At 53.6% G+C, this 25989-nt stretch overlaps 1 protein-coding gene across 5 annotated transcripts in view; it reads left to right on the top strand.

The window, feature by feature from the left end:
• SEPTIN9 (septin 9) overlaps positions 1 to 25989 on the top strand; it is a 134216-nt gene that overhangs the window by 48572 nt on the left and 59655 nt on the right. The window contains exon 1 of one of the 5 annotated variants that reach the window (XM_066200835.1): positions 16664 to 16819. The exons of the other annotated variants lie outside the window; for them this stretch is intronic. Coding sequence (XP_066056932.1) covers positions 16765 to 16819 — 55 coding nt within the window. The 5' untranslated portion in view covers positions 16664 to 16764. Of the gene's footprint in view, positions 1 to 16663; positions 16820 to 25989 lie in introns of those variants that run through there. 5 annotated transcript variants of the gene reach the window in all.

The raw sequence follows: 25989 nt of genomic DNA, 5'->3' as shown, positions 1-25989 counted from the left end.
AATCTGCGTGAGGATGGTGAAGATGAGCTGTGGAGGCATCACCTCCATCTGAAACCCAGGTGCCTCTGCCATCCCCACCTCTGCCTGTCCGAGGTTCTCAGCTCCCAGTGACTCTCACGTTTCCCTCCAGGTTCTTTAGATGTTGACTCCCACGTGCCTGACTTGCTCTTCGTTGCTTTTTGGATGCTTTTAGTACTTTTCTCATTGTTAGGAAAGTTAATTAACATCAGGAGCTGGCAATATTCGTAAAGCTGCTTTCCAAGGCAGACTGCTGCTCACCAATGAGATTTTCTTTTAGCAAGCAGATATGTCAGATCCATCATCAAAACAACCCATCGAAAACATTCCCTTCACAGCCCTCTCACTGGCATTGCATAGACTTGAGCGATAAAGGCTGGTTTGCAGTCCTGTTACTGGCTTGGAAAAGAAACTGGCTTTAAGGAATGAAAGAGAAACCTCCAACAATGAACCAACCTGGCGTTTTCCAGCAGAGATGCAGAATTGGCTCTGCGGGGAGCTGCTCTCTCTCAGGAAGCGCTGGAAGTGACCACTTGGATTTAATACTGCGCTCATCAGCTGCATCTGCCACGGACAAGAACATCTTGCGTTGCAAGGACTTTGCTATTTTCCATTAAATAGGAAGCTGCCCTTTTATTATCCTGAGTTAAGGGCAGAGATCTGGGCTGACGTGGCTGCCAGAGCTCCACCAGCTCCGGCAGCCGAGCGCGCACTCCCGGACAATCCTGCTGCGCTCGGCGTTTTCCCAGGGTTACATAAACATCCTTCCCTCGTAGCCGAGGCTGGGACATGCAATCTGCAAACTGCTGACAGTCCCCTGCAAGAGGCAGAGCTGCCCCAGAAGCTTTGGCAGCTCCATGAGGTTGGGAAGGGATGGGAACCACGTCGGGCAGAGCAAGGCCGTGGAGATCCCGCTGTGGGGTGTGAGGTGGTTTCAGGCCATCCCAGCTCCTGCTGCTGCTGGAGATTTTGGGAGCTGACCCACACACGGTGAGAGGCCAGCAGGGTCATCTCGAGGAGTTTGGATTTGCTTGTGCGGCTCCACCTGAGAGTCTCAGCTCCCTGTGCCTCCTGCAGGCGTGCCTTTCCAGCAGTCCGGGGTGCTGCACTCCCGCTCCACCACAATCGGGTTTTTCCTCCCAAGGAAGGCGTAGGAGTGGAGGTTTATCTCTGAGCTGGCAGGCAAAGGAGGATGCCACACCTCTGGGAGCTTCTGGGGCTGGGTGGAGCGGGAAGGTGGAGCAGCAGGACGTGGGCTTTGAGGAGCTGCCGTTCATGGGCTCGCCCTGAAGCCAGGGCACTCTGAGATTTCCAGCTCCCTCGGGGAAGGAGAATAGCAATAAATCTGGGTAATTTGTGACAGAGCCTGGCCCTCTGGGTGATTTTCTGACACTCTGTGCCTTTCTGACAGCACATGCAGCAACAGGCTGTGATCCACAGGGGTTTCCTTGGCTCTGGAGATGAGGCAGCGCTCACTGTGAGTGGGCTTGGCTGCGAGGAGCTCCCAGCTCTGGGTGTGAGGCTCAGAGGCAAAGGAAGCAAAGGCACAGTTAACATCTAGTGAGGCCCTTTCACTGCCAGGCTGGAAGATTTTGTTGTCCTCAAAACTGAGGTCTGAGTGGCTTGATGGCTGTTCCTGTGGGATCTTCCAGTGCTGCTCCAGGAGAGCTGCACAGCTCCCTCAGGAGATGCACCAAAGGGATACCCTGTAACTGCTGAAAATCTGCTGGGTCTGGAAATTCATGCCTGTGTGACTGGTATGGGCTGGGGGAGCCCTTGTGATAGAGGAAAGACACAGACATCCCGTCTGCCTTTGGATGAGGTTGAAAGACAAGAGTTATCGTCAGGTAGAAGATGAGGAGCGGTGATAAGATGCAAAGAGGTCCTTGTCTTTGGGGTGGGAAACTTTCCTGGAAGCTCCAGACCGTGTGGAACACCTAGAATTGTGTCTGGCTTGGGATGTTTGTCCCTGGAAATGCCCAGTTCATCCCCAGTAACCATCCTCCTGCTCCATAGTGTGAACTCCAGTCAGCCCTTCCCAGGCAAAGCCCTGGCTGTGCTGCACTGTGGAGAGCCCGTGGCTGATTCCTTATAAGATGAGGGGTTTATTTTACTTTCTTCCTTTGTCAGAGGCCGTGGCTGTTTCCTTCTAAGGTGAGGGGTTTATTTTGCTTCATTCCTTTGACAGCCTTCCTTGAGTTTTGCCAGCTCTTCTATCAGCCTGCAAGACCTAGAAGGAAACCACTGTCTTCAAAACGCTTTTTCAATGCCGAGTTCAGGAAAAAAAAGAGAATTGTTTGAGGGTGCAACTCTGCCTCTGAGTAACAGGCACTGCTGGGGGTGTGTGAGGGACACTGCCTGCTGCTCAGCATGGGGCTGGGGTGTCTCCGCATTCTCGAGTCTGCAAATGCTCCACACATCTGGCACGAGAGGACTGGGCCGGACTTTTTGCCTTCTTTAGCAACTGGAAACAATCCAGCCTGCCAGTTCCTGCAAAGCTCATCCTGTGGTTTAGTGGATAATACAGATCCTTGTTCGACTCCCACGCTTTAGTGCCTTGTGAGAGGGCAGGGAAGAGCTTGTGCTGCGCTGGGACTGCAGTTCGCTGCTGTGGCAGGCAGCATGAATATTCATTGTGCCTGGAGTGCCTGCTCCATAGTTATAATGAAATGTTTATGGGGACACGGGGATGATTCTAGGATGGTGGCAGGTGCTCAGCAGGTGTGAGGGATGCGGGGTGGAGGCAGGAGCTGAGGGGGAAGGGCTGTTTGAGCTCCAGGAATGTCTTCAGAGTGCATTTCCAGGAGTTTGGCTCATGCAGCCGTTGTCCTGCCCGTGCCAGGACGAGAGTTTCGTGTCTGTCCCCTGCAGCTGGGAGATGAGTGCAGGCAGTGCAGGGCTGGCTGAGCTCAGGGACCAGGAGCTGCGCAAACCTGAGTTTTCTCAAGCAATCAGCAAAGCTGCTGAATGCCACAAATCAGAGTGACAGCCACATCAAGGCAGATCTGCCAGGCGTGAGCAGGCAGACTTTACTGTGGGGCTGCACCAATGTGACCAAAGGTGGATCCAAGTGTCCCAAACCCTCAGCAGACCGAGGATGCTCTGATCCTGTGGCTGGAGGCCGTTTCCTGCCCACAGAGCTGGGACGATGTTGGGGAGGGAAGATGAAAGTTTAACAGGAAAGTTTGACAGATGTGAATGCTTAGCAAAAGGCTCTCTGAATGTAAAACCTGTAAGTGAAACACAAATGAAAGCAAGTTTTGATATAGAAGAATAAAGGATGTCTAAAGTTAGAATTGCTGAGCCAGTTGTTACTGGACAACTAAGAAAGCAATTGTTAAGTCGGGTTGGAAGGAGGTTTTAAGGCTGAAGCGAAGGATATCTTGACCACAAACAAACAAGCAGAAATAAATGTCAAGAAAAGCAGGAGATACTATAGGCAAACAAAAGCATGTTTTTACCAAGTAGAAAAAAAAAGGTCTAAGAATTTTCCACTGCAAGAAAACAGAAGAACAACTTTAAAGCTTAAACTGTAACGTACTAACTCGATGTAATTGGGTAATGTATGGTGTAATTACCATAATATGGTGATGATAATAGCTGTGATGGGCTAGAGGTAATGGTAAAGGTGTTGTGTATGATGCTGATTGGTTTTTATGTATTAAGATACTCAGCAAAGAGAACTATACAGTGCATTGTAACCAAAACTAACTCGGTTTCAGGCATGCCTCTAAGCTGCAGCCGGCAGCTTTAGGTGTGGCTCTGCCACCCGACCCACGACTGCTGTATACAACAAAGAGCACTTCGGGGTGCCGCCTGTGGTCCCACATCTCTCATTCAGGCTCTTCCAGGACAGCCCCTCTCTGAGAGGTGCACAGGGGACGCGGGGGCAGGACAGGCAAGAGGTGACACTGAGTTTTGGTGCTGGATTGTCCCCCAGCCTCTCTGCCTGCGAGGCGGCGGGGCACAGATGTGTCCCCTGGATGGGCTGTGCAGGTCTCTGAGCAGTATTATCTAGTTGAAGACCAGCCTGTTTGTTGCAGAGAGTTGGACTGGACGGCCTCAAAGGTCCCTTCCAACCCCCACCATTCCACGATGGGGCACAGAAATGGGTCTTTTCGTCTAAGAGTTTGTTTGAGATGAGCCCCACCAAAGCTGCTTTCCCCACCTCTGACGTGAGGCTGCTTCACACCACTGGCCCCCCACCTGTGTGTTAAACCCTGAGGAAGGTGTTTGATGAGGACAGGGTGGAGGATTCAGGGCAGAGCAGGACAGCACAGAGCAGAGAAGGGGTTGAGGAGCGAGCTCCTGCCTCGCTCACATCCCTGCATGCGTGGAAAGACAGATGAGGTGAGCAGGTTTTGGTATGGCTGCGGCTGGCAGCAGGCACAGATCATGGATTAAACATGTGCAGGGCAAGAAAGGGGCTTTCTTGAGGCAGACAGAGGCCCGCTGTTGCTGTGCAGCCCCGCTCCTCCCAGCCCCATGCTAACAGCATTATCAATGTGTTTATACGAAGCTTGGCTGCAAAAGGCCTCATCGGCCTCCAGTTTTTTCAAGAGAGTCTGTAGCTTTGCTAAATACTCCTTTTATTGTGCTGCCAGAGGCTCTCCCAGAGGCCAGGGAAGGAGGTGGCCTGTTTGGCCACAGTGATATCTGGACCGGAGATTGAATTCCCGCATGTCTTAAATCTGTCTCCAGGATGGCAAGCGACCAAGTGGGCATCTCTTTCTGCAGCTAATTGGCTGTTTATGGGCAAATTGGCCTCTGGCTGCTTCCACGAGGCCAGGGCTGCACGAGAGCATCCTCTTACAGAGCTCGCGGAGTGCCTGGGCTGTGCAGGGGATGGTGACAGCGGGGACAGCTCAGCCCTGCTCCCGCCTCGGGTCACCATCTCTGGCTCTGAGCGAGTGCCCGGGGCTGCTCTGAGCTCTTAGCACTTGTCTGCAGTGCAGGGATTGCTGTCTGGCCTCCAGCTGGCAGGAGATGCTTTCCCGAGCTACAAGCAGGCGCTGTGGAGAAGGTTTGTTTGGAAAGCGTCTCCTGAGGAGGAGCAGAGCAGAGGAGATGCACTGTTGGGAGGTGCACACCTGGCTGGAGCTGCTGGACACAGTGTCCCTGCACTGGTTAAGGTCCTCCTTGCAGGAGGGGGTTGCTGATAAGCCAAGGCACATGTTTCTGCAGCAGAGTGCTCCCCAGGGCCCCCAGCACTGGAGGAAGCAGCAGGGCAGATTTATTTGTCTCTCAGGAATGTCATCTCGTTGTTGAACCAACCAAACCGGGGGTTCTGTGGTGCAGGGTTTGTTTTTTTTTTTCTGGAGGTGTGAGGAGAAGGAAGGTATTCAAGGAGAGAGCCCAAGTCTGGCTGGTTATTCCCTTGTGTCAAGGTAAACCTGGCTGTGTTGGTCTGTCTGTGATTACTTGTCTGGGAACAACAACATCCCCGGAGTTTGTAGACACTGCCAGTCCCTGCTGAACGAGAGAGACTGATGCTTCCTGCATCCAGCTCTTTCCCCCTGTCATTCCTTTATAAGGTAAAAAACATTTCAGATTTCGTTTCCACCTTATTTTAACTTCTCGTAAAAGAGGGCCGTTTAATTCTTTTGGTGGAACATCAAGTCCAATTCTCCCTGACCTGGTGTGGTTATTATGGGCACTTGGGAAGATGAAGTACTAAGAAAAAAGTCAGCACGGTAATGCTGATTTATCAGAGCGGGTGGTGGGGCGGAAAGTGGTGCCTGCAGTCTGGAGATGGCAGAGGAGATCACACAGACCTGCCTGTGCCGTGGCTTGGTGTGATGGCACTGAGCACATCTCCTTGGAAAGGAGAATTTGCCCTGTTCCCCTTCCCCTGCTGGGCTTTATGGGCACAGAAAAGATGGGCAGGACACGGGCTGAGAGAGAGCCCAGCCCTGGATGTCACTGCAAAGGAGCAGGGCCAGCTCTGCTCCTCCAGGCCATTGGAACTCTGCTGTGCTCGTTTGGAAGCACGAGTGTCAGAGCTGACTGCCCAGCAGCCCACGCTCTGTGTCACTGCCCACTGCTGAGCTCTGCCCTGTTCCAGACCCCCAAACTCAGCCCATCCCAGGGTTTTACTGCTTGCTGGGGTGTTGCCAGTGGGGAGTTTCTCTCCCCTTGCATTGCTTGCTGGAAATCTCCCCCTCTCCCTCCTGGCTTGGTGCCCTCTCTCCGTGCCTGGTGCTCTGCCCCCAGGGTGCTCACGGGCCTCTTTCCTATTTAGGGAAACGCTGCATGGCCCCTGCTCTTGGCCTGCTTGCAGCACATCTCCCAGTTAATTTTTTTTCCTATTTTTTCAATCCTCTTTTGTCTCAGGAGGCTGAAATCCCCAGTCCAGCTGTGTGTGCCAGTTGTGGCTCTTGGAAAGCTGCACTGGGGCAGGTTGGAGGGGGAATCCCTGTCCCGCTCTGGGTGAAGCTGGGTGTCTGATGTTCTGTTCCAGCAGACAGGGTGAGCCTGGGGGGTGGTGGTGACAGCATCAGTTCTCTCCTGCAGCAATGATTTAATCTCAGCAGGAACAAGTGCCCTGCAGCGGGGAAGCCTCAGGCAGGGTCCGGGGCAGGCAGCAGAGCTGAGCAGGCGAAAGGGAGAGGAAGCTGAGAGAAATTCCCCTAAAAACATTGACTCATTGGGGTTTTTTTGTTTTGTTTTTTTTTTTAACTCCAGATTTTTAAATCAGCTGTGAAACTTCTGCATCTGTAGAAGATGCTGAGTAGGCAGCGCTGGGTATCTGCAAGATGGATTGGGGAAAAAAAGCTGTGGGGGACCTGGTTGGAGAAGGCTCTGCCATTCCCCTTGCCGTGCTTTTCCAGCAGGAGAGGCAACTGGAGGCTGAGCTCTGGATTTGGGGTAGATCCCTGGAACCCACAGCTCAGGGTTGTTTCTTTAGTGGTGCCCAGCACAGCTTGACTCCATCCATCACTGGATCCTGCTGGGGTTATCCTGGGATCTGGTCAGTGGGAGTTACCTTGGATGTGTTCTGTGCGAGTCTGAGAGGGCTGTAATAGACTTTTCAAGGGGATGGTTTAATGAGATGTAACAGCCAAGGCAGACCCTGCCCATGCTAAGCTGGTCCCCGGGGCGGTTCATCCCTCTCCCATTTGCACTCCTCGAGCTCAGCAGTTCACCTCCACCAATCCTGCCTAATTTTACGTGTGCCCATGTTGGACCTACCAAGCTCTCCCAGGCAGCAGTGGTGGAGCTGAGGACGTTTCCCCTGGCCAGACCATTGCAGGGCATCCACGTTCCCATCTGCATGGAGACACCCCACAGACTTTGACAGCAGTTTCTGTCCACTTGTGCACCTTTCCCAGCCCTGTGTGGTGGAGCTGGAGCAAAGGGAAGCTGCCAGTGGTGCTCGGTGCTGTGTGGATGCTGCTGATCACACCTCAGCCTCCCCACTGGTGCTTTCTCTGCCATCTGCCAAAACCTTTAAAAGGAAAGGAAAATTGTGCTCATTCTTCCTCTCCTTCCTCTCCTCCTGCCCTCGTGTCCTCCTCCTGCTGTGCAGTGAGCTCCCACGCTGTGTCCATGCTGCCCAGAGGAAGCTGAGTGGGCGTGGGGCTGCGGCTCCATCTGGGAATTGTTCTTATCAAACTGCTTTATGCCAGAAAGGAATAATAATAATAATAATAATAATACCTTTGATGGTAAGCAGGGAGATCAGGAGGTACAGCTGCTCCTGACCTGCAGCTTGTGGTGCTTGCTGAGCCTTTGCAGGGAGTTTTGGGGGTCTTCATGCTGCAGCAGATTTTGCTGCGTACCTGGAATATCTCGGAGGAGCGGGGAGAAACAACTGGGGGCTGGCGCAGGGAGCACGAGCCGCTGGAAATGCCTCTCTGAGAAGCAGAGGGGAGCAGCACAAGAAAAGCAAGTTTCCTGCCATGGGGCTGGTATATTTATGGCTGGAAAGTTTTGGGTTGAAAAGGTCGTGGGCAGGCAGCTGAGGGAGCAGCAGGGGCAGCGAGAGGCGGTTCCCCAGCTCACGCCCTGCCCCGCAGTGGGGCTGGGAGGGTCCCCTGGGGGCTCTGGGGGCCACGTGTGATGGGACAGGGATGGGGAGCACTGCGGGGGTGAGGGGCAGTGCCCAGGGCAGCTGGGATGTGCGGGGGAGGCAGGATGGTGTGGGGTTTGTACCCGTGGGGCTGCGGGGCCGGGCTGTGCCGGCCTCCTGGCCTGGCTGTGCGGGGATGGAGTTTCCAGCCCTGCCCGGGACACCACGTGAAAATGAGACATGCACATCTGGAAGTGGAGTGCACGCATGTAAGCGCTGCCAGTTTATTTATTCCTGCAAATTCTCCCTAATTTGGGGCTGCTGGGAAGCTGACAGTGCTGGAAAAGGCCTCTTTCCAAGGGATTCAATGTTCTGACTGACCCTCTGCTTCTCTTCCCCCCCTGCAACCACCAGAAGGGTGCAAGCAGTGCAAAGGTGTTCCCTACCCCAAGGCCCAGGCACTGCAATTCCCTCTGGAGTCAACCACGCAGGAAGGTTTTCCAAAGGAAACGTGCTGAGCCCTGTGTGTGTTAAACTCATTAAGGATGAGCAGGTTTTCTGAAAGCCTCTTGTTTCTATTAAAACATCTGTGCTGTCATGAGACGCTGTGCTCTGTGCCTGTTTGGCCTTCATGTTAAAAAGCAGTAATTAATAATTAAATTTTTTTAAAGAAACAATGAAAGTAATTAAGTCAGTTTTCAGCTTGGATCCTAAATTGCACCTCCCAGGTTCTTAGAAAAGCCTGACCTGAAACCGAGAAGAACAAGAGCTTGAGATTGAGTTTGTTTTAACTGCCTGAGCTTCGGGCAGATGCAGTTCCTGATCCTCTTTCCATTTCCTTCCTCTGCAAGTGTCCCCTGCTGTTTAATCAACACCAGGGAGCTGTGCTTCCCTTCCCTCCCCTTTTCCCCTCCCAGGCACGTGGGCTGCCAGCCCCTCCACCAGTGGCACGGGGACACCACGGCCCTCCTGTGTTGGAGCCCTGGGCACTGAGAATTTCTGTGCTGGCAGGCACTGAGTCCCAAGCAAACACTGCATTGGACCTGAGGCCGTGGAGAAGGCTTCCAAAACTGAGTGACAGCACTGGGATTGTGGGTGTGGGGTTTGGATAGAAGTGTGTGAGGTCACATGTGGAAAACTTAAGAGTTTAAGGGTTTAAAATATAGTAATAGATATAAAGCACGATGGAGGTTTCAGGGTGTAGGCTGAGTCCTTCTTTTTCACCTTTTTCTTTATGGGTTTGGGTGGTATTTTGTAATTGGATAGAAAAGTCCTCACTGTGGGCCACGGGCGGTTGGTAATTGGGTTAAAAGTAAAACTAATTTAGGTGTCATTTGTTAATTGGACAGTTTGTCCTTAAAAGGCCTTGTAGAGAGAGAGATACAGCTCCATTTTTACTTTGTTAGCTAGAAGTGCTCACAGCTTGTGAGACTGTAATATGGATACAAATTAATAAACTTCTGAGTCCAAACACAAAATACAGAATCGAGCATTTAATCCCGACTCTGGCAGAAAAGAAGATAAAAAGCCACATTCCCGGAGCCCAGGGTGGCTGGGATGATGTGCCTGGCCCAGGCTCGGGGCAGCATTTCCCTTTCCAGGCTCTCAGCACTCACAATAGCAGGAATCACTGCCTTGGCATGAAAAGCTTTGAGCTGGGCCACAGTGCTGGCGTGAGGGGATGGGAGTGCAGTGATCTGTGCGTGCAGATCTTCAGGCCAGTGGGCTGAGGGATTGCTCCTTGGAGGGCATGAGGCTCAAAGTCCATGGGAGGGTGTTGGAGGGGGCAGAGCTGTGGCCCCCAGCCCAGCACAGAGGGTGCTGACCCACAGCATCCTCCCTGCAGGCAAGCAGTGAATCCCACCGTAGCACTGGGGTAGCCCTGGGTGACCCCATCAGCCCCCAGGGAGGTGTTTGGGACCATCAGGGATGAGCACAGTGGGACCAGGACAGATCCAGCTCTGTGTCCAGGTTAGGAGGGTGAGGGGAGGGATGCTGGTGCTCCCCCTGCCCTGCTCGGTGTAACCACACGTGATGCATCCCTTGTTCTGTGCAGAGCAGGCTGGTACCTCCTCTGTGGGCTGATTTAATGGGGTCAAACCTGACAGGAAGGCAAGCCTTGATCTTCAGAGCTCTGTCCCTGCTGGGGTGGGGAGGAGGGGCTGTGGTTGTCTGTGCCTGTTCCTCACCCACCCAGCTCCCATGGGGTGTCTCAGCTCCAGGCTGTCCCACAGCACCAAGTTTGCTGCGTGCCCTGTTTGAACACTGAATATCTGAGAAGCTGTAGGTTCAGGGACCTTCTCCTTCCTCGTGTCATATTTAATTTCCTACGAGCAGAAACCTCTTCGGCCTTTTGCTCCCTTGATTTCACATCAGTCCCTTTACACCTTATCCCTTTAAAATCTTCTCAGTTCCGCTCTTATTGATCTGTTTATACCACAGCCACCTTTGGGGTTGGATTGAGGTTTGTTTGTTCCCTTGGTAACGGTGATCTTTGCCCTCAGCAGCTCTTCCCTGAAGCGCATCTGTGGGTGATGCTTCTGGCAGCCCCATCCCCTCTCCACCTTCCTGTGGGGTGTGAGTGATGCTGGGGAGCCAGGATGACTCACGACAGAGCTCCAATGCTTTCTGCTTTGCTGCTAAAAGTCTCTCATTTAATACATTTTAGGGGTTACTCACTTTAATTTCATGATATTGGTGAGTTGTGGTCATGCTGGGACCTACTGGGGCAGTGAGTTTGTGATGAGGCTCGTCTCGTGAGCAAAGACTTTATTAAAAGCCATTTAAATGCTGTCCTTCTGCCATTCTTCCAGATTTTGTCTTTTTCCTGTTATCCAGTCTTTCCAAGTTACCTGACCCTTTCTGTGCACATCCCTGGCTCCGTGGTAATAATGGATGGGATTCGGCAGCATTTTCTTAAAAAAAAAAGAAAAAAAACAACCAAACAACAACAACAAAACAACAAAAAATCCCGAAACAAAAAACAAGCAAACAAAAAACCCAAACTAAAAACAAAACCCACAATCAAACAAAAACAAACAAACAAAAAAACACCACCAACAAAAAAAAAACCCAGTTCATTATCCAGAAATCTCAAATTAGCAAACCTATTTTGAACTCTTCTAGCTTTTCCCATGCTCTCGATTTCCTTGTGGAGGAAGGGAAGTGTCACTAGCACTGAAGTGCGTCCGTCCCCCCTGTGTTTCCTACCCTTGGGAAGCAGGAAGATCCTGGAGACTCTTTTGGTGACAATTCCTGCGTAATCAGGGCTGGACTCACGCCGTCATCCACACCAAACCACGGGCGGAGGGGATGGGAGCAGTGCCTGACTTTCCTTCCGGAGTCCCCTGGTCCCCAGGCAGTGACAGCAGCCCTTCCCAAGGAGTGAGGCCTCCCAGCACTGCTCCCTGCCACAGCCAGCTCTGCTCTGGTGGCTTCCCAGCTCCCTGGTTCTGAGTGACAGCTCTTCTGTGCCTCAGTTTCCCCACCTGTCATGTATGGAGATGACTGCAGCTCTTCCAGGTGGGTTTGGACGCAGAGGTGGTTTTGGGGCAGAGGCTGTGCAGGGACTCAGCAGCTGCAGGGAGCAGAGGGGAGATGGGGAAGGTGATGGCAGCAGCCTTTGTTTGTGGCTTGGAGAGATGTGGCATCGTGCTACCGCATGTCCCTGAGGGTGACCTGCGCCTCGGGGCCTGGAGCACTCTGCTAACAAAGGGCTGGTGATAAAGGTGAGGAGATGGATCCTGTTTGGAAATCCCAGCGCTGTTCACTGTCTGCATCGTGCGTACGGCCTCCAGTGTTTCCCAGAGAGCCACAATGGGGCCAAGGATCCAGGGTTATATTCCAGATAAATGGGTGGTCCTGAGGGTCAGGCTCCAATAGGGATGGGGGGAAATGGTGCAGAGGGGTGGGCAGGAGCCAGGGGGACTGATGGGATCACAGGGGTGGGATACTGCAGCAAAAATAACCCAGTGAGGTCCAGGGGAAGGAAGAACATTCTAGGGGGGTGTATATGTGGTGAACGGGGGCTGAACAGGGTGACATAAACTTAGCAAACCAATAGAACAGTGAAACCCAAGAAATATTAACATGTGGCTGCAAAGGCCCATGGGAGGAAAGTTTTTCTCACCCTCATCTAGAAGGGTATCTCAGGCCCTGAGGCTTCCACAGAGAGAAGGGCTGTGAGTCACCATCCCTTCACCTTTCAAATCTGCCTGGCCTGGGTGATCATAAACCTGTCTCTCCCTGTGCCCCTGCGTTGGTGCTGCCCAGTGCTGAGCTGGAAGTGATGCCCTGAGCACACTGGGGCTGCTGTCTCACGCTGCAAGTGCCTCCACCCATCCCCTGCACCTTCCTGTAAAGGCTGGGAAGGAGGTTTCACCTGTGATCAGCAGCAAGGGAAGGTATTTGGCCTCTCAAACAAACATTGAGTGGTTAATAATAATGATATTTAGCTCCTCCTACACAGTAATTTTGGTCTGTAAGTCTCAAAGCATTTGATGGAAGAGGCCATAATCAATAAAGAGTTTTGTTTTCTAATTAAAGTACGAGGAGGAAGGGGAAGATCCTGTGGGTGAATTGCCCATTTTGTGTTGGAGATACTTTAAGGCTCAGGTAGCCACAGTGACTCACGGCTAACCCAGCCTGGTGCTCATGACTGCAGCAGATTGAGAGCCCGATAAGAGCTGCCGGGTTCAGAAAAAACCTTGACTGGTGGGAGGAAGAAAATCTGCCTGAAAAACTGCATTCTTAGCAGCCTGCAAGGAAAGTGCACAGTGCTGTTTGAAATGGCTTTGGATAGCAAAGCCTCTTTTCTGCCTTAGCCTGTTAAAGGATCTTCTAAAGCTGATAGCTGCCGTCTCCTTGTTTGGCTGGGTTTTTTTCCTCTTATGATTTTTTTTTTTTTTTCTCCTTGAAGTGACTTTCTAAGTCTGGTTGCTTTGTCCCATGCCAGGACAGAGGCTGTGACCAGCACTGGCTGCTTCTGGAGGAGTTTGAGCTGAGATCTGGAGAAGCCCTCGAGGCACACCCCTGCTGAAGGGCAGGAGAGCCCAGGGGTGAAGCACCCAGAGAAAAATGGTTAAAGTTTCTTGCATCTGCCAGCTCTTGTGGCACCAATCCATTTTTAGCTTGGTACCTGTAACTGAGTGATCAGCAGATTTTGCAGATTGCCTTTCTGGGGGCAGGAAATCACTTCTAGGCCAATGAAACCACTTTGCAGGAAGTTTCTTGCTCATCTGAAGAGCAGAGTGATGGCGAAGGAGAAAGGGCTGGGCAGTCAGCAGTGGCCTAGCACAGTAAGGAAACAAAAAAAAATTTCTACTGTAATGTAACACAGCAAGGAAAACATTTACCTAAATTTCTCCTGCAACCAGTGCTTTGGAGAACAGGAATTTCATCTTGGGCTGCAGTTGCTGTGTAGAGGACCCCAAAGGTCTTATCAAAGCAGGAGCTTGAGGTGAGGCTTCTTGTACAGTAAAAACAGTGAATGAGACCCTTGGTCGTGTGAGCAAGGGGAGCAGCAAGGGACAGAACAGACTGCTCATGATCTGCTCTTGAAAGGGAGTTCTTTCTCTTTTAAGATAAAAACTAAAATGTAATTACAAATGCCTGTGATATGTCCGGAGAAAGGAGTGGGAAAGCCAGATAAGGGGCTGAAGAAAATCCCTGTCACAAGGACAGAAGGAGCAGAAGCTGATTAGTTTATCAAAGGCAGTGTAGGTGATGTGATCACTGTGGGGGATCTTCCATCAGGAGAAGTCTCAGGGTCCTCAATCTCCTCAATCTACCTGGAAAGAGCGAAACAGGGGCTGTGCTGAAACTGCATTTGGCTGAGCAGCGCAGCACACATCGGTACTGTGCTGACAGGGAACCCCAAAACCCAGTTCCAGGGGAGGAGGCAGGTTCTCCGTCCCTCTGGGATGGGGGCTCTGCTTCCCAGGGTTCCTGCCTTTCTCGAAGAAAGATTTAGCTAAATGTAAGCTTTTGGGTTGAGGATGCAGGTAGAAAAGTGGAGTTTGATGATATGCAGCGTGGTCAAGGGGTTGATTTTTCCGGTCTGATGCTCTTGTAAAGCTGTGCTTCTGACATGGCTCAATGGGATAAAAGGGCAAGAAAGTCTCCAAGAGAGAAAAGGACGGGCTTTATCTCCCTGGAGGAAATCTTGCTCCTCTTCTACAAGCAGGCCCTTGGGGTATGTGCTATGGGGTGAGCTGTTTACATACCTTGCTGCTTAAAATATTTACTCTTAGAGCTCTGGATATTCTTGCTATTCTTTAGTTGCTGTAATTTTCTATCTTTCTCTCCCCCTCTCAGTGCCTTAGGTGCACATGGGTGCAATATGACCCAGCTGGTTTTAATGAAAAGGAACTCCTACTTCTAGCCCGGATATTTTATTTCACACTTCTCGGGGCTCTCCTCTTGGCTGCTCGATTTGCTGAACTTTTATTAGATCCAGGATGATAACGTTGCCTTTGCTTGGGAAACTTGCAGAGTGACCCAGGGAGCTGGGACTGACCCAAACTGCCTCAACCTCTTCTGCTGAAGTGCTCTGAGCTCCTTCACCAGCTCCACGAGGGCAGCAGACGTCATTGTGACACTCCCTACCACAGTCTATCAAGAACGTTTTGTGTTTTTTTCTAGAGGTTTGCTTCTTCTTGCCTCCTGTTGACCTCAAAACCAGGGTCCCCATCGCAGCATCACACCAACCCCTGTGTGACCGAGATCAGAAAGTGCCACCCAGCTCCAAGCAGGGGCTCTCATATTGAATCCCATGGGATTTGCAAGGGGGTGGACTCTGAACGTCAAAAAATGTTCTTGGTCCTTCCTCAGATTGCTTGTATTGCTCTTTTAAAATCTTCTTTACAATGAGGATTTTTAGTTCGTCTTGCTTAGCTCACTTTTTTCCCTGCTTCAAACCCATTCTACAACTTTGTGATGAGGGTGTAGCCAGGATGTTTAACAGGTTTTGTAAAAGGCAAATCCAGGTCCTGTTCTTCCAGCGAGCGAGTCACCCATGATTTTTAACAAAGTGGGACTCTTTTCTCGCTCAGTAACAAAGTTAATTATTGACAGCTACATTTTTACCTGCTGGAAATGGCTTGCGGATGTGACCTGCACGGGAGGGCTTGGGAGGAGAAAAATAAAGATACTTTCTTTCAAAAATCTATGCCAGTGAGGCGGGTGCTGCGCAGTGGGACAGCTGCCACCACTCCCCTCCCGGGGGACAACAGGGACACCCGGGTGCTGAGCTCAGTGTCACGGCAGCCACAGGTCCATGGTCATTCCTGTTCTCCTCCAAGCCATTAGTGTGTGATGGTGTTCAGCCAGGATGACACCAAGCAGCTTTTCAGGCAGTGCATTACATGGAAAGGTGGTTTTGTTTCCAGTTTTGATGCAGAGAGATGCAGAGCTCTTCCTCCCTGCGCTGCTCTGGTACAATGGTAGAGCAAAAAAGGAAAGAGCTGAGCACTGCTGCCTGCCCGAGGAGAGGAAACCCGCTGAACCTACCTTAAAATATCATACTTCTGCAGTAAAGGTGTGTTCTTGAGATTATTTAAACAGTTCTCATGTTTTTCAAGTAATGCCTTTCCTTGGATAGTACGGAAAACCTGGAGCTTGTTGAATCAGGGAAGCTGGTACTGTTGGTTTCATTTTCTGGTTCATGTACACTCCGGGGGAGTCTGTGGTGTTTGCAGACTTTAAATGTGTGAAATTAAAAGGGTGACATCTGTGGTGAAGCTCGTACTTTCTGCAGTGATAGACAGTAGCTGTACTAGTGTTTTGCATAATTTTCCTTTATGGTTCACCCAGAGGGGACTAAAAGCCCAACCCATTCATTTTTTCCTTTCCTGTTGATGTTCCTGGACACATTTCAGGGGGTATCATCACTTTAAAATGATGCTATTAAAACACAGGGCGGGGAAGATAAAAAAGAGGGTCAAGAGGGCAGGATCTGAATCAACACCGGAAGGGAGAAGCATCAGATAGCGAGGTGCTCAACCTGAGAGCGTCTGAGAGGTGGGGAAGGGGCAGCGGTGTCATGGAAGGGGTGTGGATGCCGTGCATGCCAGAGCTGGCGTTTTCCTCGCTGCCTCGGGCTGGAGCGGAGGGAGCCGTGGCAGCGCCGAGTGCTCAGAGCTGGGCTCAGCATCGGGGCAAGTTTTGCCGATCCCCTGCCGCTCGCGCAGGGATGATTTTCCAGAGCAGGCTGCTCGGATTTGGCAGCGCTGGGTCAGCAGAGCGCTGCCTTGATTTTGAGGAATTATAAAACGGAGCGTGGCCGAGTTGCCCCTTTCCAAACAAGGGTAAACCGAGAAGTGAAAGGCTCCTCAGCGCCGGGGAACATCGGGGGAGTGACCCACCCGTGTGGGGCCGGTTCCACCCTCCGTGGGGCAGCGCTGCGGGCTCTCGGGGTCCCGACAGCGGGGCAGGGGGATGCGGGCCGGGCAGCGCCCGGGGGTGCCCCTGGCACCCCGCACACCCATCGGGGCGGGGCGGGGGTCCCGGCCGCCGCCCCGCAGAGGGGCCGGCGCGGCGGAGGGGGCGGCGTGACGGGCGTGGGGAGCAGCCAGTGCGCGGCGAGGGGCCGTGCCGGGCCGAGCCGCGCTGGGCCGGGCCGGGGGCATGGCTCGCTGCCCGGCGGGGCGGGGGGCGGCCGCAGCCGCTCGCCCTCCGCCATTCGCGCGGCCGCAGCGCGCACCGCGGAGCCGGGGGGCAGCGCCCCGCGCCCCGCCATGGCCGACCCGGCCGTCAGCGCCCACCTGGAGGGCATCATCTCCGACTTCGAAGGTGGGTGACCCCCGCGCAGGGAGAGAGCCGGGGGCTGGAAGGGGCATCCCACGGCGGGGGAGCCCGGGAGGGAGCGGCCGCTTTTGGGGCTCAACCGGGAGGTGCTGCAGCCGCGGCGGAGCGGGTTGAGCTCGGCTCGGCTTCCCCCCGGGCTCGGCTGCCGCAGTCTCGCCGCGCCGCTGGAGCCCCGGTGGTACCCGAGGAGGGGTCCTGGCCGAGGCTGGGGTGGCGGATAGGGAGGGCTGGAAGGAGCGGGATGCCCCAGGGCGGCATCCCCGGGGCTGTCGGTGCCTTTTGTCCGGAGCGGCTGCGCCCGGCGGGATCTGCCAAGGCACGGTCTTGCGGGATGTTTCTCCTTTCTTGCCCTTCCCGAGTTCATTTCTGTAGTGTTTTTTTTCAGCTGAAAACACCCGCCTGACCAGACTGAAAGTCTGAAACAAAAAAGCCAAGCAGGGGCCCTTCTGTTGATTCCCAGCTTTGGGGTGCGACCACAGCCCTGGAGTAGCTGGGATGTGGATAACGATCCCGAGTTTCCCGTGTCCCCGTAGCGGGAGCTGCCTGCCCTGGAGAGCTCTGCAGTTGTCCCGTGGCAGAGCTCCAGCGGCCGCCGCGCTGATCCGGGATCTCCGTGCAGCCCCCTCGGCGTGCGGACCGGGATGGCTTCTCTGCCTCTCCTTGCCTGCTATTCTGGCTCTTTCGGGCAAGAAAACAAAGCTAGCGGGGAGCGTGCTGCTGCCAGATGGGTCTGGGAGCGAGAGACAAGCAGAAGAGGGCTGGGGGGCTGTGCCTGAAGCAGGCGTTGAGAGCTCGGCTCGAGGGAGCTCATCTTCCCGAGCAGAGTTTTGGAAGAGCAGCTCCATCCCTACGCACTCGCGCGTCCTGGCAGCGACCCAAGCGGAGCTTTGTGCAGCGGTTTCTAGAAAAAAAAAAAAAAAAAAAGAAAAAAAAAAAAGAAAACCAACAAAAAACCCACAAGAAATAGCGGAGATGTTGGGGCCGCGGTGAAAGCTTGTCCAGGGGCTGCGTGTGCACCGCTATAGGCTGAGCCTCCACCGCCTCCGGGAGAGCCCAGCCTGGCCTTCGGGAAGCGCAGCTCTGCTGTTTTTCCTGCTGGGGAGCCGAGGAAGCTCAGGGCACAGGGGTTCCTCTTCCAGGTCAGGCAGGAAACGGGTGGCAAAGCTGGGGTCTCTGCAGTCCTTGTCGCAGGGTTTAGACACGGTCACCTCCCCTATTTCCAGCCCGTGGGCTTTCTCCGGCTGCAGTTGGCAGTGGAGGGCACAGCAGGAGGCTGGGGGAAGTCAAGTCCCTCAAGAAGATTGGAGCTAACAAGTGTTGGGACACAGAGAGTGACCCCAACCCAGCGCCCCTTTGGTGCTGGGGCTTCAAGGGCACCTTTGTGACTGTCCTTGAGGGACGCGTGAGCTTCCCCACCGCAGGGCTGATGTAATTACAGCTTCCCTCTCGCTGCCCCAATTGCATTTGAATCTCTGAAGAATGACTAATTCCCTACTGGGATCCGACGAGGGCTCTGCTGTGGGCCCCGGCGCTGCCTGTTTGGGCTGTGCGTGTTCCTTCGTGGCACCAAGCAGCTCTGTGTCGCCTTTATTTTCAGTCTGTGGAGCACTTAATAGTTCCTGCCTGTGCAGAGGGAGAGGCTGGGGAAAGCTCCGTGCGTCTGAAGCCAAAAGGTCTGGCCTTGCCCTTGAGCAGGGATCTGGGCTACTGTTTCACAAGTTAATTAGCTCTCAGGGTTGCACAGCAGCTTCCCAAAAAAGCAGGCAATTAATCACCGGCCCGTAGGGCAGGAGATGCAGTGTTCCTGTCTGCTGGGTGGGTACCTCAACCCCACTGCAGCCCTTGGCCAAGCAGGAAAGATCTGCCAAAAATACCCCGGAGCAGAAACACCAGAGCGAGCGTCCAGAGCTCCCTTTGTTCCCGCCAGTCACACACTGCCTGCCCTCCCCAGCCACCCTGGCTGTTCCTGCCTGTTTTCCTCGCAGCATCCGTGCCAGTTTTCCTCGCAGCATCCCTGCCTGCTTTCTTGTCCCTGCTGTGTTGCAGCAGGCAGGGAGCTGCAGCCTTGGCTGTGGAGCTGCCGGCCTCGCTGAGCCTGAGGAGGATGGAAGGGCTCTCGGGGAGAGGGAAGCAGTACCAAGTACTTGGTTCTAGTTTAAGTAACATATGAGAAGAAAACAACACAGCTGAGTGTGTTGTTCCTTGTGCCCCATGCTGTGATGGGGATGCTCACAGTGCCCATCTTGCCCTGACCAGCAGGTCCTGCAGGAGGCCACCAGAAATGGCCAGGGGCTTCTGCCCCAGAGGAACTGTGGATGTCCCATCTCTGGAAGTGTTCAAGATCAGGTTGGATGAGACTATGAGCAGCCTTGTTTAGTGGAAGGTGTTCTCTGCCCATGGCAGTGGGGTTGGAAATAGATGAATTGTAAGGTCTCTCCCAGCCAAACCCATTCTATGATTCTAATCCCCCTTATTTGACTGACAAAAGCTTCCTCGTCTCTAATGGGGCAGAGCATCGTTAGGTCTGTGGTTTGCCAGGATTTACAGAGCATAATGCCTCTGCCCCTGGGTTTATGGATTCTGGCAGGTTTTCAGGAGTGTGGCTGGTTCAGCTATAGTTGCAGCAGTGCTTCCCAAGCTCACCTCTGCCTCAGAGGAGGCTGTGGCTCCCTCGGCTCTCTGGGGTCTCAGACACAGACCCTGAGCTGCAGGGAAGGGAGGCTGCAGTGCTGAATCAACCTGGTGAGATGCCTGTGCAGTGTGTTTACAATCCACGCACCCCAGAGCTCCCTGATGCGGCCCAGGCTGGGTGATGTGGGAGTGCTGGTGTCCACGGTGCTCCACTGAGGAGGGGCTGGATGTTCCTGCTCACAGCTTTGGTTGCTTGTGATGCTGCACAAAGATCATTCCACGGCGTGGTACTCGTCCTCCTGCCAGGGGTGTAAAGCACTGGGCACTCAGCATCTGCTGGTAGTGAGGCAGGAGAGATCTGCTCCAGTCCCTCATCCAGGTGGGATGCTGCTGAGCAGAGTCCCAGAGTAACTGAGGGGGTGTTTTTGCTGGTGGTGAGTTGGCAGAACTGGTGCCAGGCACTCCTTGCCTTTGCCAGTGTTGTCTTTTAACACCGGATTCATTTCCCTGTAATGTTGAAACACAAATTGTCACAGTGGGTGTAAGCTGTGCCTGGTGGAAATGCTGAGCAGGGCTGTAAGTGTGTGGAGAGGCAGGGGGGTGCCCAGGAGTTCTGTGTGGTGTCTGGAGGCACAGCTTGGTGGGGGCACAGGCTGGCGGCTTTGCTCCGGCAGAAACAATGAGACAGCATTTGCTGATGGATCTTAATCCCTGATTTTCCCATTGCTCAGAGCCCAGCTCCCTTGGGGAGCGGGTGAGCCTTGGCAGTGCTGTGGAGCTGGGTGGGGAGCCTCCAGCCCTGCCAGGACATGACACTGCTGATCAGAAGGTTTCTCTGGCTGTGTTATTTATTTACTCTTCCTTTACTATTGCACACTTTCCAGCCACTTCTCTCACCACCCAGTGCAGGGTATTTTTAGTACTTCACCAGCAGACTTTGTCTCAACGAGGTACAAACTCATGCTGAGTTACATCCCAGTTTTAAGTGCCACCAAAAACCCATCAACCTAGCTCATTTTCAGGAGGGCGCTGAGTTATAAACAGTAGAAAAGTGCACAGAACTCAGGGACTCGTCCTTAAAATTTCCTTGAGCAGATGCCCGGGATGTCTGTGGGACACGTGGCCGTGGTGCATCCCCGGGCTGTGCAGGGCCGGCGTTCCTGCTGCCCTGGGGAGCAGCTGCAGCCGCGTGCTGCGGATGCTGGGACGCAGCCCTGGGCTAATATTAGCAGGAACGTGCCAACGTGGGTGATGTGCCTTGAATTCAGCAGAATGGAAAGCCCTGGAGGTGGGCTGTGCCTCGTGTTTGTGTGTGTCTAGCTCAGGTCCGAGGTGTGTTTCCCCTAAGCCCGGCCCAGGGGTTTGCAGGATGAGCCCGGCCTGGCTCGCACGCAGGGCTGGGAGCTGAGCGTGTGACTAACGCTCCCTCGTGTGCCAGGGCTCAATGCCTGGAAAAGGAAACGCAAAAAAGATCTTTCCGATTCGCGTCTTGGATCATCCCAGCGCTGGGAGTGAAGCAAAGCTCCTCAATTGTTGGATTTCCTGGGCTGTCCACAGAAAGTCGCACTGCCACTGGTCTCTTCTGGAGCTCCTCATCACCAGCTCGGTGTGGGCAGAGCCAGAGCTGCTCACTGATGTTGTAGCTGGTGCTGCAAGACAGCAAAGTCACCTCTGATACCCTCAAAGCTGGGCTTTACAGCCACTTCAGAGTGTTCTCTCCCTTACTCCACATCTACGTTTCTGAGACAAAAGGATGGGCTGGATGGGAGTTTTCTGCCAAATCCTCACGTGGCGGGAGAGGAAGGAGCCAGAGGAGGGTGCCTGTGGGAAGGGAAGTTTTGTGTCTTCCCAGCAGAAGTTGTATCTTCCCCTGCAGAACCTGCCTTCGAGCCACAAAATGTGAAAACGGCATCTGCCTGGTCACAGCAGCGGGTACCTGCTGCTGTGGGTTGGGATTTTCCCCGTGTAAATCTAATTCTTTGGGAATAAAAAGGTTGTGGGGGAGCGGGAAAGGGAAGAACAGGTGATCCCACTGTCCACATGAACTGGGCTCTGGGGATCCCCTCTGGCCCTGGTTAGGGGATGGGTCTTTACACCAGAGCCAGGGCAGCTGCTTTGGTTTTGCAAGCATGGTGCCGGTGCCTGGAGGTGAGTCAGGGGCTGGAGCACGTACACCCTGCTGGCTCTTCCCAGCCTCTGGGGTCTTGGAAGCACCTTTCCCTCAGTAAGGGACTCACCTAAAATGCTGCACTCTTTGCTTATTGCCTCTTGGTGGATTAGGGCAGTGGAGTGAGTAGGAAGCACCTCTGGGACATGTTGGGTCAGGTCTGATAGCTCTGAGCGACCATGGCCCTTGGCCAATACACGCCAGCAACCCTGGGGCTAAATTACTGCCAGGCCTTAATTAACCTGGCACCTCTGGGTGCCCCATGGCCTCACTGGGTGCTGGTTTAATTTCTGGTTTGCTGCCCTTCCTTGCAGGGAGCTGCTCAGCCCTTTTTCCCAGGAGCCAGAGCTGAGACAGCAGCCACAACAACCTGGATGGGGACATGTCATAAATCCAAAGACAATAATGGAGACTTCACAGCCCATAATCACTCCAGATATTCACATTTCTGACTTTGATATTTAAGGCAAGAATATCATGCGGGCTCTTTCCATCTCCCAACCTCCCTGTCCCCTCCTGCTGCAGTGAGCTCTGGCACCTCTTTGGTCTTCAGAGATGGGATGAGGAGGCAACAAGCCAAGCGACCCTCAGTGCTGGTTAAGCTTGTTTGAAGCCTGTGAAATGAGTCAGTGGGTGTGAGTTCAGTTCCTGGTGGGGCTGTGCCTGGTTGCTGGGGGTCAGGGCCCATCAGGGGAGCTCTCTGTGGGCTGTCATGCCCTTCACGGGGGTTGTGTCCCGGCCACCTCCCATTTCCCACCTGGGTACTGTTTGGGGCTGGCACCCCTCTGCTGGCACCAGCAGTTTGTACCCAGCTGCTGTGCTGGTGCCAGCCTGGGGAGAGCCCACCTGGGTGCAGGAGACCCCTCCTCACTTCCCTCCCTGCCACGAGCAGTGCAGGTAAGGAGTGGCCCTCGGGCAAGAAGGGTTTTGTTGCTGGCTCCAGCTGGATCTGAGCAGCTCTCATCTCCTGATGGCTGTGACTCAGGCTTTTACCCTGATTGCTTTTGTGAGGCTGCTGGAGGGAGCTCAGCCCTTGGGTCTCCTGGGGACACCTCCAGAGCATGGCCCAGGGGCAGTGTCCACCCAGGCTGGCTCTTGGTTGGTTGGTGTGCCAAAAGGGGACATGCCCTGGGTGGTGTGTGACCCTGCATCCTGCCAGTGCTGCTGGCACCCAGGCCAGGGCACTCTGGGGTGGTGGGGTGCCAGCCCCAGGTGTAGTGTCACAGTCAGCATCAGCCAGCCTCCTGTGGATTGCAGGGCAGGGGACACTGTGACATCAGTCTGTGCCGCTGTTCTGGCAGTAGAGGTGGCACTTTGGGACCCGAGTATCACAAAACTCTGCGGCCCCTTGTTGGGTGAGGCTCTGCAGCCTCTCCCAGCCCTGGGGGTGGCAGCAGGGGTTAGTGGTGAGCTGGCACCGGTGAGCTGCACTGGTTCGGGAGACAAGGAGTGTGGTGGGGACTGGGGTTGGGACTCAGTCTTCCTTTCACCTTGGCCATTGGAAGTAAAAATGCAGGGAAGTGTGAAAAGGATGGATTTCGTTTTAGTTTTCAAAGCACGTTTCCCAGGGAGGAGGAAGGAGGAGGAGGGCTCTGCTCTCTGCCAGCCCTCAGGACTTTTGGACAACAGCTCACACTGCAGTGCTGGGTGTCCCCTCCAAGAGAGTCATCAGAGCTGGCTGCAGGGACAGCAGCAATCAGCAGGAGTGGGCAGCACTGCAGGGGTGACGGGCTCCTGGGTCCCTCCTTGGCCCCTTTCACCAATTTACCCTTTTTCTGTAGCTTTTTTAACCAGCATGTTACAACACCCCCCATCAAAGCACCTTCTCAAATGGTGACCTCACTGATTTAATCACCCAGCCCCTGCTACCCAGGCTGGCCACCCACCTGAGGCACTCACTCTCCTGTTCCATGTCCCTTGGACTCATGACACCTGGGGGTGGCGTCTGTGGCACCAGCACGGGGCAGGCTGGGCTCTGCAAGACCATCTGCACCACACTTTTGTCTCTGGGTAATCGTTTGGAGGCATTCTAGAAATATTAGTGAACCAAAGCAAATCTACAGCCCCATGGGAGGCACAGAAAAAAGATTTATTTCTCTCCTTCCTCCTCCCCCTACGAAAGGAAACTGGAGCACAGAGCGGAGACAGGAGCTGGAGTGAGCCAGTAATGCAATCTGCTGGGCTGGATACCCTGTGTTTTATGTAATTTTCTGTACAAGTATGAAATGAATATAAGGGCTGTAAAATGTACTGGTCTGATCTGGAAGCATTTTGCTGCCAGTTGATGGTTATATAAACCCAAGTGTAATAGAGAATCAAGCTAAAATCTTTTGAGAAGTGCATTACAGGGACTGGAAAGCTGGGATTTTGCATTAATCTGAGTGTGGATTTTGTTTTATTTTTTCTATTCTTAGTCCTGACTTTGCTTTTGCATGTTCATTTCTGGGAAAGGAGCAGTTTGCTGCATCAGCCTCCAGCTGTTTTATACCTTGCTGTGAGTGAGAGAAATGCTGGTTTGATTGATGTCAGAGCCCTGAACTTGCATTTACCCCCAAATTTCCACCAGAACTCACCTCTGGGTACTGTTTACACCATTCAGGAAGGCCCTGCATAGTGACAGCACGTTGCCAACCTTTGCTTGTACATGTGATTCATGTCAGACCAAGCAATCCACTGCAACTTCTTTCAGAGGCTGTCTGTGAAGTCAGAGAAAGGATTTATTTGGGCATGAGCTGTTCATAACCTGACCCAGGACAGCATGAGAGTCAGGGTACAACAGCAGAGTGTCACTAGATGTATATAGATACAGATAGATAGATAGATATAGATGTATATTTTATATAGGTGGTGCAGCAAGGTTGGTTTATTGGTGGAGGAGAAGTGTGAAGCCTCCTGGCACAAGCACAGGGAGGGGCCCCAGCCACCCTAACTTCTTTCTTTTGTTAGATCACCAGAAGCTTTGGGAAAGGTGCTTTGAAAAATTCCTGCCTTGGTTTCTGTGGATGTGAGAGGGGATCTGAGATTCTCAGGCTGTTTTGAAGCTGCATGTGCTCACAAAATCCTGCCAGTCTGTGCAGCATCGCTTGCTGCCTGCACTGCTAGAGATTTTCCACCTCAGAGCCATGATTTTGACCCCACTGAGGGGCTCAGGGGAGCTGGGAGCACCTTGTTGTTGAGGATGGGGTAGAGATATCCTGCTCTGGCCCTGCAGCAGGGGTGCAGCTCCCTCCTCTTTCTGCCGTGGGACCTTTAGGTTTAATACACAGTGGCCATACCCTATAGGTACATGCAGAGCACCCTGCTTGACCCCATAACTGAGCCCTCAGCTCACTCCAGTGCACCCATCTCTGCTGTGGGTGGTGGCAGCTCTTCAGTGGCATCACTCAGGGAAAGGTTTGGATAAACCAGACCCAGGTGGCCCCGTGGTAACGTGGGCAAACCCTCCTCGCTCTCAGCCTGGGCCAGCAGAGCGCCGTGAGCACCCTGCTGCCTGTGACGGGGCTCGGGGAAGCTTTCAGGGCCCTGAGCAGTGAATACTGGCTTGGGTTTCCAAGGGTTCCTTGAAAGATGAGAGCTGCAGCCTCCCCCCTTTCCTGCCTGGGAACAGGAGGTGACCATCTGGTAGCAGTTTAGAGCGAGCCCTGGCTCTCAAACGGTGCCATTGTGTGGTGGGAAATAACGGGGCGCCGCCTGGCCCCGGCCCCAGCAGCCTCTTACGTGTCCAAAAACCCAAGGAAAGTTCTCTGGGCTTAAGCAAGCAAGCAAATGTAACCCCGGGGTTACAGAGACCACGCCAGGGGCACAGGATGTTTAATGGGAAGCAGTTGGGAGCTGCAGCCATGGCGGGGCTGGAGGCTCCGGCTGCGAAGGGGGTCCCGGAGGAGTCAGCATCCCTTGCTGTTTATTTTGGTCTCCTCCTGCGCTCTGTGCAGAGATGTTTCCTTGTATAAAGCCTCCCCTGGCTCATTGGTGGGATGTGCTGTTGGAAAAGGGAAGGGAGGAGGAGCAGATATTGCAGATGTTCCCTGGCTGACCCCCCCGGGATGCCCAGAGCGGGCTGAGCGTGGTGGCAGCGTGCTGCTGCACTCCAGAGCTTCCAGCTGGGACATGTGGAGTCCTTGTGCAGGAGCCACATCCCTGCACATGGCATCTGGGCACCCTTGGGCTCGCCTGGGCCTCCCGAGGAGGGGCTCTCCATCTGCAAGAGAAGAAGATGCACATTCTGTGCGTGTGGGAGTCCCCAGTGGCACTCACTTGTGACATCTCTGGAAGACTCTTGGCTGCTGCATGAGCTGCTGGGGTTTGAACCAGACCTCTGCCCTCTCTCCCTGGCTGAGACGATCCTTGAAGAGCAGCT

This window comes from Chamaea fasciata, unplaced genomic scaffold (genome assembly GCF_029207755.1).
Source record: "Chamaea fasciata isolate MVZ Bird 193981 ecotype frontalis unplaced genomic scaffold, bChaFas1.0.hap1 SCAF_19, whole genome shotgun sequence".
NCBI lineage: Eukaryota > Metazoa > Chordata > Aves > Passeriformes > Sylviidae > Chamaea > Chamaea fasciata.
This window is presented reverse-complemented; position numbering and strand designations above follow the sequence as displayed.